The sequence below is a fragment of the Nuphar pumila genome, chromosome 12 (genome assembly GCF_984573655.1).
Source record: "Nuphar pumila chromosome 12, dmNupPumi1.hap1.1, whole genome shotgun sequence".
NCBI lineage: Eukaryota > Viridiplantae > Streptophyta > Magnoliopsida > Nymphaeales > Nymphaeaceae > Nuphar > Nuphar pumila.
Genome location: NC_143260.1, coordinates 59,426,917 through 59,441,321, shown reverse-complemented (window position 1 = coordinate 59,441,321; position 14,405 = coordinate 59,426,917). Strand labels below are relative to the sequence as shown.

The 14,405-nt window shown below is 39.9% G+C and overlaps 1 protein-coding gene across 1 annotated transcript; it reads right to left on the bottom strand.

Annotated features, from left to right (window-relative positions):
- Nucleotides 1–3,568: 3,568 nt before the first annotated feature.
- On the bottom strand, nt 3,569–9,409 carry LOC149820953 (uncharacterized). The gene is made up of 3 exons (XM_089982756.1): nt 9,070–9,409; nt 5,635–7,255; nt 3,569–5,149 (listed from the first exon to the last, which is right to left on the bottom strand). The coding sequence occupies exons 1-3, from the start codon at nt 9,305–9,307 to the stop codon at nt 4,963–4,965; spliced, it is 2,046 nt and encodes a 681-aa protein (XP_089838882.1). The 5' UTR covers nt 9,308–9,409; the 3' UTR covers nt 3,569–4,962.
- Between the last annotated feature and the right edge of the window lie 4,996 nt (nt 9,410–14,405).

The window sequence follows — 14,405 nt, the reverse complement described above, 5'->3', positions numbered from 1 at the left end:
GCCTCCATCCCTGTTTCATACCCTTCATCCCCGGTCCAAACAGGGCGAGGCGGGGCGGGGCCCCGCTTTCCCCCGGTCCACTGCCATCCCTAGTCTTTGGTAATTGAAAATATATGTGGATCCACTTTTGTATCGACATATGGTTTCTTTTTATTTTGGTGTTTATGTTGTTTTGAAGATGTGCTCTTCTTGGTGTCCTTTTGGGATTTCGGGAAGGGTCGCACGCCTGTCAATCTCACTCACTGCAAAAACCCAAATGCATTCTTACATGGTTATATGATCATAATATAATAATAGAGTACTTTCCCTCCTCCTCCCTGTTCTCCTCCTCCTCCCTGTTCTCCTCCTCATTCTCATCCAACTTTCCATCCTCCTCATTCGCCTTCTCATCCCCCTCATTCTCCTCCTCTCGATCATAGCATGCTGAAAGTTGATTGTTGTTGGCTCCCGGATATTGTCTGACCAGTTTTCTAGGGCATGCCTCGTTAAAACACCTGCTAGGGGTGGCGATTCTTCTCACAAACCAACATTGGTCAATTTTTTAAACTTGACCTGCAACGCAATACGCAGGTAAAGAAACGAAGGGAGGATGAAGGTGATAGTATATAGCCTAGCACCAATCTTCTTATCAATACAATCAATTAGAGTCTAGAACGAAAATTTTCACAAGTTGGTGAAAGATATCATCTTTTCAATATTCAGTCCCAAGACCGACCCAAATTCATATAGGCCAAGAAAGAGAGTCAAAATTCTCCACTTGGTCTCTGAATAAGACGACAATTTTTTTCAATATGAACACAGTATCCTCCACTTTCTACATATTGTCGAGGTATTCAAACAAAGCATGGATAGCATACATGCTTGAGCTGTCCTTAACTACACCAGTCGCTTGCACTTGACTAAAGACGTCAGACTTGAAGAAGATATAGATAACAAACATCCAAAGTCATAACTGAAGACCCCTCCTGCACTAGGCACAAAATCTAGCTGAGATGTTGATACTTGCACTAGGCACATTCCTTGGGGCCGGCGGGATGCTTGAGAACTGGATCTTGACCTTGAGCTGTAGGGAGTCGGGATGGAATCAATTGTCGAGGGGACAAAAAAGGGGTGACAAACAAAGGGACGAGTCTAGGTGATCAACCAATGAAAGATAACCAGGGTCAAACAGTGAGAATGAAGCACTCCATACTTTTGCCTCTTGATAACGGGAGTCACTGGAATACGAAACAATATGTATGTCGTAGTCTTTTCATTTCCCAAGGTAGCAACACTTGATAGACATGGGAAAAGACATCGGATCCTCATATCACAGCTCCTCACGCTTCGAGAAACTCAAAAGGTAGTGAGCAATTCACAAAAAATAGAGGTGGGAGAGGAAATTAAATAGTGGGCAGATTTACGCAAACGCCTAAACATTCACATAGTGATGAATTAAAGAAGGGTATTAAAATTAAATAAGAACACTTTAATCAAAATAACATGAAGATCGGCACCAACAAAGAAAATTTGACATTTGTTAAAAAAAAAAAGAGATTCGCTTGTTTTTCTAAATTATTCACGAATCCACTAACCATTTGCAGCAAAACCTTAAGAAAGCGTGAATATTCGAATGAGAAATATGTAAGCGAAAGAGACTTCTAAAAAAAGTCAAGAATGAGCAATTTTAGATAAGCCAAGAATTTTGGCAAATTAATAGGTATTTACGGTCAAATTTCAAGGATAGTACGATCATTTTTTATTAAGATTTGGAAACAGGTGAGGTTTCAAAACAAGGAAAGAAACCCCCACGGCCTTCCACCAAATCTAATTGATTTTGGACCCAAATCCAGTCATACATGAGTGCAATTTAGAGGTGCCTGGCAGCAACGCTGGCTTTGCAGCCATCTCAACCTCAAGACTACCGATTACCAAACAAACTTTGTAGTCATTTAACATATCAACCAATCTGTTCTTGTTTGTCAAATGCACTCCAAACTTTAATATAGGTTAAGCAAAATAACCCAAGTTAACTCTTCGCCTCTCAAAAGCAATAAGCATTTGGTATGCTTTAAAGGTAGAAAATAAAGTCATATTCAGCATAAGAGGCTATACTTGAGAGAAGAGGATATTTACTTAAGGTGGCCAGGATTTGGTGGTTATTTGAGAAATATGAAACCTTGGGTGGATATATTAATCAGGGTCAAGAGCTTGAGAATCACTTTATAGAGTTTCATAAAATCAGCATCAGTCAAAGGAGCAACTTGATGCATGACGATAGTTTTAGTGCACCTAATAAACCTGAGAATATTCAGATAGGGTACATGAAATTGGGCATTGGGAAGCATCATTGATGATTACAAGGATCCAGTTTCCTTATTAAAACATGCACAAATTAAAAGACCAAGTGCTGGTATCAAAGTATCCAAATGATCAAAAACAGTAATACCACTGATTTCATGAGGGTGTTGAATGGCATTAGCGGGTTGATTGCGGAAAACCCAGATATGATATCAATATAAGAAAGAAAACTGTCACAATAGTTTTCATGCTCGGAATCTGGAGGCCATTACCTGCATTTTGCATTTAAGTACTATCGTACATGGGTCAAATAAGATTTCGGATTTGAATCGAATTAGTGAGAGCATTCTCCAGCTTGATTATTGAAAACATCATTAACAAAATGACTGCACTAAATGATGCAAGTGAACGAATGAACAAAAAACTAAGAGAGGAAGCCCATAAAAAAAAAAGCAACCTATCACAACCATCCAAGGAACTAGCATAACCTCTACTTGTGAAATCTTGTCCTAGTGGATGACCGTGCTAATTCGACCAACCCAAACTCCAATATCAAAATATGATAGTAATACAAACCACACTGTCAAAGTAGATCACCAAACTATGTCACAGGGATTCGTCTAGCAGGGTGCCGCACCCGCGTTGACGCGACTCGACGCGGGTGCAGCACCGGGTGCGGTCAACCCGACCCTAGGTGCGTTGACCGCACCCAAGATCATTTTTGTCTATTTTTTTTTTTTGGATTTTTAAAAAAAAAAATGCCCTATGAAATGGGCTGCGGAATTTAAAAAGAATTCTTTGGGGGGGGAGGGCGCTGCCCCCCTATAACCCCCAGCCAGGGACGGCCCCCCGCTGACCGCGCAGCGGGACCCGCGCCGGCCCCCCGCTGACCGCGCAGCGGGACCCGCGCCGGGGGGAGCCCCCGGACCCCCTTCCTGCAAGGGCAAAAACAATGAATCAGCTCCACAACTCATCACTTTCATCTTTGGAGACAACCATATAAGATAAAAAAATGGTAAAAAGTAAGTTGAGCATAAATGTCATGGACCTTAACAGCTACCATACATTCATACACATACACTATATATATATATATATATATATATATATATATATATATATATATATATATATATATATATATATATATATATATATATATATATATATATATTTACATTTTTGCCCCTGCCGCACCCCCGCACCCGGGTTTTTTGGAAGTGCCGAATCCTCGCACTCGCACCCGCACCCATGTGACATAGTCACCAAACTATTGAAAAACCAACTAAACATCTAAACATATCAATCACAATTGCAAAATAAAAATATTCAACAAAGAGATATACATAAAGAAACATGATAGTCTTCTGCACAGTACAAAAGATAGACTGAAATATACAGAAAGTGTTTGAATAATCACGGTGGTAAGGTTGTTTGCCAGAGCATAGCTTAAAGCTTCAGTCGTCCAGCATCAATGCCATAATAACATGGAGCACGCATTTTGCATCTGAAAATAGGACCCCGGATAAGCAGGTGTAAGGTTGTCCAACATATAGCGCCCATGGTCCAGCTGCATAAAAAACTAAGGCCTTCATGTTCGTTGCAAAGATAGAAAAGGGATTGTTTGCAATCCTCTTGCTGAAGTCTATCACATATCCTTAATTGAAGCAAATCTCCAACGTAGAATCTTCATACAGAGCCTCAAACAGAAATATTCGTCAACATCATTGCCCATGTGGAGATAGTGCTTTCTATCACTAGTAAAAAAGTTACCTTTGTCATAACACCAGTTCAATCTAACCTTGTTTAACCTAGTAAGCTCCATGCTTTGCTTTTTAAATGAGGGTAATAAATGTAAGTGAAACATCTTTTAGTAAGGATCTCATTTTAGCACAAACAGGCCTTCAAGACTAATATGACCAACATTCCCAACTATATCCAATAGTTATAGAGGATCATATCTGAAAGTCAGAGATCAACAATCACTAGGTTGCCAATCAAATTTGAGAAGCGCTGCAGGAAACAGAAGTAGCAAATATTGACATGGCTGGAAGGATGGAATAATCCAAATCAAAGATGGAGAAAAACCACAAGAGGTCAAGAAAATAGCTTATTCTAAACAGAAAAACGACAATGCTAAATAAGGAACAAAGGGAAAGAAGACGAAGACAAATGATGAGAATATAGTGCAGAAACGAGGGGAGTCCTACGGAAATTCAGAATAACAAATAACACGTGATGGAACAAATTGCAACAAGGATTTTTCAGAAATTTCCACAAGTTTGGAATACTTGTAAACTGAATTTCAAATCATTTCCCCAGAATCATCCAACTATTGGGAGATTAGAACATTCCCTTTAACCAGCTCCATCTGGAGTAAGTCTTCAAATACTTCTAATCAACTAGGTCTTTTACCATCAAGCCTTAAAAACTAAATCTGCAGCATTTTGTAGTATCCCTTAGTATGTCCAGAAGCAACATTACTTGGCCTCCAAAAGCTGTAACTAAGAATTACAGTACCACCTTTCCTTAAAACAAAGCCTACGTTCTTCAAACCTGTCGTGATGGCAAAATTTTCTATAACTGTTAAGCCATACATCCTTGTCATCCTTCAACCTGCAGTTTATTTATTTGTTTTGTTTCTAGTTGTGCATTTTCAATAAATAAACTAACTTGAGGACATTATGGAACATTTTTCATTCCTGAATCTGAATTATGGTCTAGCACATTGATATGCAGTGGTTGCCATCCTAAGCCGTGAGGCACTATCCAACATTTCAAAGTTATTGCAGCATTCAACAGTTGAAGTATTTCACCCAACACAAGATGCTTTAAACATGATTTCTTTAGTATGGTCGCAGCATGATACCTGTATTAAAACAGGGACAAGAAAGACTTTTATGTAAGCAAATATCCCTTGTTGACAAAAAGATGCACTTAATACATGGTATGCAGAGTCATGTGCATTGCATAAACAGGCTATGCAGACAACCACTCACATCCATGCACACACCTGGGCCATGAGCCAAGCTTCAAAGGAAAGCTGGGATTGAATCATTAAAATCTTAGCATGAGCTTGAGCACAACAAAAGCCTCATTTCATTAAAAGCCTCACTTATTAAGCTTGATTGGGGAAAAGAAGTGATGGTTCAAAAACCATTCCTCCTTTCAGCAAAATAGGGGCTATATACATAGTTGCTTTTAAAAAAGGAAGGCTCAAGCTTGCCTAAGCTAAGCTCCAAGTACTAGCTGAAGCCAAGATTCTTGAACACATCAGCTGTTCCAGGCTTGTGGACAGCCCTACCCACACCCCCCCCCCCACACACACACACACATAGAAGCACAGTAGATTACCTGCTTTGGGAAGACATAACAGCTGAACGCCCACCAACAGAAGCTAAAAATTTTGAAATCCCATCCCAAGTTTCTTTGGAATGCTTTATACTAGTATCCAATGGATTGATGCACTTCCACAACGTCTCATTCTTTGGGAGATAAATTTGGAATGGACCTCCAGAACTGTGGACGACTAAAATTTGTTTCTCAATGGCACTATCCAAGGCCAGATGCAGGTTGAAATTAGGAATACTTGAATCTCCATACCGTATGCAATCTGCAATATTAGCTTCTGAGGGGATTATTTTCTCATTCTTAAGGGTCTGCATCACACGTAGAAGAACCCCTATATGATAAAGGATGGTTTCAGAAGTATGTGTCTGAACAGGAGCTGGAGGCTGCAACTCATGGCCAAAAGATGGGTGCATGACGTGTACACCATTACGATGAAAAGCTTGTCCACTATGAGGATTAGGTATGCCATTTGGGTTAAAAGACTTTATGGGTGTGGACGCCGCCAAATTAGGCTTTATACCTGCTTCTGCATTTTGGCAAAGAGTTGGAGCATTTTGCTTACCAACTTCAGAGAGATTCAACCTATCAATATTCGTTATGTCTGTAACAGGATCTGGAGGAGAACAACGCCCGTCAGATCTGGAAGTATGATGGTGAGAGCTCAAAGCAGAAGAATTTGGTCGATAAAGATTTCCTGTTGAGAACGAGTGTTCCATTGGAATTGTATGGCTGGGTCTAACAGGTTGAGAATATTGAGAGTGAAAATTAGGACGGATATTTCCACCATTCCAAGAGGGATCTGGTTGAGAAAAATTAAATGGAGCACTACTAGATGTAAGATGCATATGACCAAAAGATTGTTGCCTATCTACATAACCATTTGACTGTAAAGAACCATACTCATTAAGCATGGAAGAGGATGATGTTGATGGATGCAACCCATTCTCAACAAACTGTCTCTGCTGAGCCAACAGGAGGCCGGAAGAATTTGATCCTATTGGATCGGACTGGCCATTCATTTGATTAGGAATTCTAGTTTGCTGCTTGACCTGCTTTTGCTTGGAGTCCAAGTTATCCAAGCTAGTGTTTGCATGTTGAGCTCCAAATTGAGGTGGTCGAGTATCATGGCTCATATTTCTTGAAATATTTGGTTGACTTGTGTTTCTTTTATACTGTTTCCCTTCAGTCTTGTCAATAGCCTTACCATTACCGTAGAACTTCTGACTGCCTGAAAAATTATGTGTATAATCAGTTTCTGGAAGTACAAACTGTTCCGTTTGGAGAGGCTCAGAAAAGGCGACTTTGAGCTTTTCTGTATTGTGGCCATTTGCTGGTTGTGCTAGATCACCCGAACCACTTTGCAGTATCGCTGCACTAGGCAATGCTGGACCTCCAGCCAACAAGCTTGTCCACAACCATACCGTCTTTGCAGCAGCAAGAAGAGGGGCAGAAACATTCTGAGGCTGTGCAAGTAGAATATTGTATCTCCTCATGCGTAGTTGGTGAAGTGCATTTGAGAAGTCCCGATCCCCAGAAATCAATAGATAATTTGCAGGGGCAGGGTTATCGACTGCCCAGAACAACATATCCACAAGAATTTTCTTGTCACTTGCATCTTTAACACCTACAGGATGACACAGAAAATCCACCACAAAGTCAAAATCAACCTCATGCAGACATCCCTCATTAACATCAACAACCTGTCTAAGCAAAACCACAGTAGAACTGAACTGCTAAAATCACATTAAAAAGTGTTAGCGTCATCCAGCACACAATTTTGGAAAGAGAAAATCAAATTTCCATTGGTCTCCTTTATAAAAAAAATAATTTCTCAAAAAGAATGGTACAAACACAAAGAGTGTAGAAATGAAGAAAACAGCATCCGCTAGATGCAAAAAACGTGTAAAATGAGCTATAGAACACAGTATCAAATAGTCCATCCACTGTAGGAGGACCGGATTTAGTTCCAGAAAATAGATCTTTGTCCACAATTTGATATGACGTGCAGCTAGCTAGAGGCAGGCAAAAGCTTGAGGAGAAAAAGCATAAATGAAGTGCATTGTTTGCCAACAAAAAAAGATTGTTAACTGAAAAAAAAATAGCAAAAAACAGGCAAGAAAAGAAGTACAGTGCAACCGAAAAAAGGAACAATCAGATAAGATGAATCACGAGAAGGAGAAGAAGAAGAAGAAGAAAAACAGGAGACTGGGGAGAAGGGAAAGGTGCTTGACCCTGATGTCCGTGTGACGACCCGTAGTAGGGGACTCGTGCTCCCAAGGGGCCGTTTCATTGGTGATCTCTCAAAATTTGGGGGCACACTTCTATCATTCAAATGTCTTGGCCTCCTCCCAATCTTGAAAGGGTTGGTATTTCAGGTAGCGGTCTGGTTTCAGAGCAGCAAATCAAAGTTAGCATTCACCCTAAGGGATGCCAATGGCCAGTTCCTCATTGCATGAGCCTTATATCTGGAGAGCGAGCTGATCTACCCTGAGACACATGCACTTGATAAAGTGCTGAGTCTGATCAGCCTCAAAGAGCACTTACTCCTGTGCTCTTCAAATTCAGCATGGTTAAATTGGATGAAGGTGTGCTAGGAAAGAAGACCGAAACTTGCAGAGGACTTCCAGGCAATCAATCGCTTATCTAGAAACATCTGGACACCTCCTCCTTTTTGCTACACGGGATCGACAGGAAGTTTTTTGGTGTAGTAAACCTGAAGACTGGGACGCGAGCTTAGAGTTTAACTAACAGAATTCTTTCTGTATTTTTGGTGTACATCATGCTTTGTAGATGCTGTATTTTTGTGTAAATTTTGCATATAGTCTGAATAAAGGGTAGGGGCCCTCTCCCCAGCTTATCCATCGAAGAAGAACCAGGTAGAGAATTTCGTCAAATATTAACACTGAAATCGGAACACTACACTATCTCATCCCAGTTAGCAATAAAACAAATACAATAGATGAATGGAACCAAACAAAAAACTAAAGACTTCTAGACCATCTCATCACAGAAATCAACAAAACAAACAAAATAGACGAAAAGGAAGATCATCGCCACACTCCAGAGAACCGAAAAGTTAGGGTTACACTTTTCTCATCTAAATTGCCAACGAATTAAAAAATTAGGGTTTATTTATGAAAATTGACCCTAGAAAACGGAGGTGGAATCACGAATTTTACCCAGGCAACAAACAAAAAGCGGTCCAGAACAACCACGCACCAGACATCATGGCTTCGCACATCTAATCCGCAAAGAATGGAACAGAAACGAGCGAAGCAAAACCAAGCGACATCAGCTTAGGGTTTTTCGGTGATTCGACTGATCGATCCGATCAATCGGTAAGATGATAGAGGAACCAAAAGTGGGAGGCAGAGCAAATAGAAACAGCAAAGGAAACCAACGCCAGTGATCGGAATCGAGGAGGAGAGAAAAGGATACCTGCGGGGACGTGGTTGAGGGCGACACCGGTGCTGGAGAGGGCGTGCTGGAGGGCGGCGGGGATGCGATTGGTGTCTCCGTAGGCGGAGATGGAAACGGGGCCCTTGTAGTCCATTTCGGCGAGGGCAGAGCTTATGTTCTGGGCGATGGCGTGGGCGTCAGCCCCCTTCGGCACCTGACAGTTCTCTATGTCCCACCACACCGACGTCTTCGCCATCGAGTACCGCGCTTCCGCCATCCTCTTCTCCTCCTCCTCCTCCTCCTCCTCCTCTCTCTCTCTCTCTCTCTCTACTGTAACTTCTCTGCCATCGCCTGCCGATCTCTCGCTCTCTCCTTTTTTTCCCAATCGACGCGCTTTCGGTGGGGTCGGCTTTTATCGCGCCACGACTGCCTCTTCGGAAACGGGCGTTTGTTAAATATCCCTCTTCTTTCCCCCAAATAATAGAATTGCCATCCAGTCCTGCGGTCTCTGCTGCGTATCTAGCGAGATGACCAAAGTACCTTCTGACGGTTGCTTCGAAAAAGATGCGTGGCCCTCATCGAAAGGACGGAAGTACCCTTTCACGGTTCCGGGTCGGAACCTTTACCGTGACTCTGTGGATCTCGACGTCAGCCGTACGATGAGGTCAATGAGGTTATATTTTTTTTTATGCAGCATCGTTAGCATGCAGATCCAATACTGCTGACCATTTATCTTAACATTTCTAGAATGATCATCTCCGAAAACAAAAATGCTTAAATGGATGGTTGTTAGGTAGAATATGGTCTATGGTGAGAGTGAGTCATGAGGATAATATAGTCAAAGCTTCTTTAGATGCCGTTGATCTCAAGATGAACGACATCTAAATCTGTACGAATGAGATTGGGCCGCACTTTTTACCTCCTGATGTTGTTCGTGTGTTTCGGATGGACGGCATCTGAATCATTTAAATTGAACGGCGCTCACAATGAGCTTTATTCACTGCTTTTATAGTTACCATTCATTTTTAAGACAACGGCATCCAAGGCGTTACCGTCTTAGGGGGCTCTGTCCTTAGGTAGGTTCGTTGCTGTATATCCACCATGCAGCAACGACTGCATACTCTTTTCTGGAGATAATCAGATATCATTGATCAGCTCATAAAAAGAAAAGAGAAACAGAAAAAATGAGTTGGTGGCGTGTACTTTGACAGTAAACAGTCTTTACCAAAATGTCAGCCTCATACTTCTAAAGTCGTCTATTAGAGTGGCCTCCTGTCAGATTGCAGTGCTAGGGACCGTATGATTGACGGAGACCGACTCAGGTCAAGGGTGACCGCGACGCTGTTATTCCTATGCCGTCCATTTCAAAGATGAATGGCCTCCAAAAAAAAAATTTCTTGTTTTCCTTTTCTACGTTGTGGGTGGAGTGCTTTAATGGTAGAGAAGTGCGTGTTTGCTGGGGACCTTCCTTAGTCTTATCCGCATCACGATTGTCTCCTTTTCGTTTCTTTTTAGAAATTTACACGTAGGGATGGTAGTTGAGCAGGTTCGGGGGCAGGGGACATGCTCTCCACCCCCAAAGTGACAAACGTTTTAAACGGCAATTTCTCTTTTTTCCAAAAACTTGCGAGAAATTGAAAAATTTTCATAAATCTTGCATTTTTTTTTGGCAATAAAAAAATTAATTAAAAAATATAAATTTATTTTTTATAAGAAAATATTAATAAAAATTATTTAAAAATAAAAGTACATATTTTTTTCGCTATAAATAGCCATTTAAAACATAAATATTGCATTTAAATCACAGTACTTATGTTTTTTCATAAATCTGATGATATTTTGAAAATCTGGCGAGAAATTGCCATTTTAAACTTTCAAGCAATTTCCCATTATATTATCGCGAGATTTTCATAAATCTCGTGATATTTGTCACTATGCTCCACCCCGCCCTGTCTCAAAACCGTACCCTCCATCCTTGCCCTCATTCCCGGATGGGTTTTGATTTTAACTTTCATCCTCGGTCCAAACGGGGCGAGGCGGGCCGGGTCCCGTTTTTCCTTCAACTGTAAGGATCGGGGATTAAGGATGGGGATAAGGCGGGGTGGGAGAAAGCATAAGTGCATGCCCGCACGGGTTTTGATTTTAACCTCCATCTCCTTTCATGTCCTCCATCTCTGGTCCAAACAGGGTGAGGTGGGATGGGCCCCCATTTTCCCCTGGTCCACTGCCATCCCTAATTACATGCAGGCGTTTAAGGCATGGCCGGAGATAAATGGTTTATCTTCTCAAATAAGTGCTCAAACAATGGTTGGAGTTACATTTTGTCGTTGTGTCATCTAAAATCTAGTTTTTTTTTTTTTGCCCCCCATCAACCATCACCCAGTGGCTGGCCTCCTGTCGGTAAAACCGTTGATATTTTCCTTGCCCACCAAAGAGTGCACCTATCTTCGATCTCGCGACAAGGGATGTTATCTGTGGGTTTCGAATTCGTGATGTCTCAACTTAATAACATTCATAAGTCGCTGCTACTTAGATGAGCAGAGTCGTTGTCGGCTCATCTACATCTAATCAAAACTTTTAAAATTTGTTTATTTTTAACATTTTTCTTTAGCAAAATGATTTGAATGCCACTTTTGTAACAATATTTTTTTAGCTACAAAGGTAAATAAGTAGTTCTAAAAGGTGAAACTGAGAGAATAACACAAGTGATTGTTTGAGCTCTTAAAAAAGTAAGCATTTTATCTTAAATATTTAAACTGAAACAGCTAAATGTAAATTCACGGTACATTTAAGCACATATATAAATTACTTCAATTTTTTTTTGCTAGACGCCTCTAGCATTGTGCAAGTCGCATGTAAGGTGTAGGCTTTTTTTTTTATATATATTTACACAGATAAATCACCCACATGATCATAGACCTAGCTGCCCTGACTCTGCCTGCCATACTTACAATCACTGTCCTAGCTGCAGCGGAAAACTCCGTGGGCTTACCGCTTACCCCATGTCTCCAAAGAGTCACCTCACCAGGCTTTGGCTTGTGCAAGGGGTGACACCCATGAAATTTGAACCTAGACCGCCTGCCACAACGCCAAAACCCAGTTGGGAAATGTAAGGTGTAGGCTTGACTCTAAAACCATCCATTGACCTACGTGGAGAAGATTGGGTTAAACTGGTGAGTAGCAGCTATAGTGTCAACTGTCTAATATTTTGTGGAATACTGGAAAGGAATATGATATTTTATCTTCAAAATGTTGAAATATTTAAATAAAAAAAATGTCATGTTTTTATCGTAACATGGACATTAATTGTTAGTAGCAAAAATATCAAGAAAATGTGATATTGTTTACATATTTTAATTTTTCCCTTTTGTTCTTATGTTTTTATTTTCATTTCATTCGGTATTTTCCACTGAAAAACTAGAAATATTTAAAAAATGGGTTATTTACAAAATCATACTTGGTTCTTTTCTATAATTCATGATCATACTATGAATGTTCTATACTTAAAATGTATATCTCATTTATTTATGGTTAACCAAAACCATTTAGTCACTACGAGCTGAGTGTTGAATCACTGTTGGAGAGAAGTTGGGGAATGTTCAGCCTCATTTTTTGTTTGCAAGAATAAAAAAATGGTTTTTGATGTGTTTATAATGTAGTTAGGGTGCCATTTTCGTAGATCAACTATTTCAAGAGGAGGTAGAAGTTTGCAACCAACTCCGATCATTCTCTACTTTATATGCATTGGGAGAGCATTAAATGAGGTACACTACCACTTTAAGGCTCTGTTTGGGAGCCAGCAATTGGTCAGGCAACTGCGACATCCACAAATATCATAGAAATTGACATTTTCATTTAGTCTGTTTGGGAGCATTTTAAAATTCCTGTCATGAATTTATCAAATCCATCTCAAGTTGTTTGGGATTGATATGGATTTTATAAGTGCCTCCCCATTTACCAGTTCCCTAAGGGCATTTTTGATGGTTTGTCCCATGCATCGCACGGGAATGAAAAAGATGTTGTGAATAATTTTTGTAACAAACATTGGACACGGCTGACGGCGTTGTTTGATTCCCGTCCCACACCCATTTTTAAATGGTGCACCGCTGGAAACGGGGTAGCCATCAAACGACAAACGCCTGGAAGGCTCCATGAATCATATGTTTGCGAATTCTATTAAATAAAATTGGGTCTTCTTTTGGATTAGGAAGTTAGGAACATATTTATCATAATCATCTGCTGAGTTCATTTTTTAATCTAGATGCATGATTAACAATATGTGCACGTGGTAGTCCTCTTTTTTTATATTCAATTGTATAAGAAAATGCAAGTACATGTCCAAGTATATGCTTAACTTAAGTCAATCAACTTTGCTCTAAATATTCTTGCTGCTAGATTAGGATGATCAGGAACATGCTTGACCCGACATGAGTTCACTTTGGATCTCCCTTCATTCAAGATTGCATGTCATTATAATGAAAAAAAAATTGCCATCCAATTTGATGTACAATTGTTATGGCATCTTAAAATCATTCATTCAAGTTCCTCAGTCCTCCAATGAATGAAGATGGCAATATGGTCCCTCTTCCTAAATTGGATGTGTCATTTTCTTCATAACGGGTAGTCTTCCATGCCTCTATACTTGTAAATTCTAAAATTTTGTTGATTATCTTGTATGTATATCAAGATAGATGTCTCAATCTTTGTATATATATATATATATATATATATATATATATATATATATATATATATATATATACCATCAAGATATTATTGAAAAAGTTTGCCATCATACAGAAACATGAGCCCTGAATTTTCATGTATCTAAAATTTATAAGCATAATATTCATGACGTGTCATTTCTCTCATTTCCATAAGGTGTTGGAGATCTCCTTTGAATGTTCAGGTGCCAACTCACTTGATATGGAAGTGCATCATAACACCATGATGTTCCTGGTATTCTACTTCTGAATTGTCAATAATTCTAAGGCCATATTCTTCTAAAGTTGGCATCTCTTGTAAGTTGTGAAAGAATGATACAAAGGGATTGTAACAATCCAAAATTTGTTTGATTGTTTCCATCATTTCTGCATTCAAATCTTCATTGTGAAATAACTGATTTTGCATTTCATGTGATGTATCATAGGAGAAACCTGGGAACACCATCTTTTGGAATAAAGTGTCTTAGATAATGATAAACTTGGCCCTGTACCCTAAGGGTATGTTTGATGGCTTGTCCAGGGTTGGACGAAATGAACAAAAAGAACGAAAAAGAACATTGGTTATGTTCGTTCCGTAACAACTGTTCCAAGTCCAACGTTTGTTTGGACCATACTCAAATGCTATGTTCCAAATGTCCGTTGTTTGATGAA

Excerpts from the sequence above, each read along its gene's own strand:
- LOC149820953 (XM_089982756.1), bottom strand. The coding sequence starts at position 9,307 with ATGGCGGAAGCGCGGTACTCGATGGCGAAGACGTCGGTGTGGTGGGAC. Across the intron at positions 7,256-9,069 it reads CCTCAACCACGTCCCCGCAG|GTGTTAAAGATGCAAGTGAC; the intron begins GTATCCTTTTCT and ends GTCATCCTGTAG. Across the intron at positions 5,150-5,634 it reads GTTATGTCTTCCCAAAGCAG|GTATCATGCTGCGACCATAC; the intron begins GTAATCTACTGT and ends GTTTTAATACAG.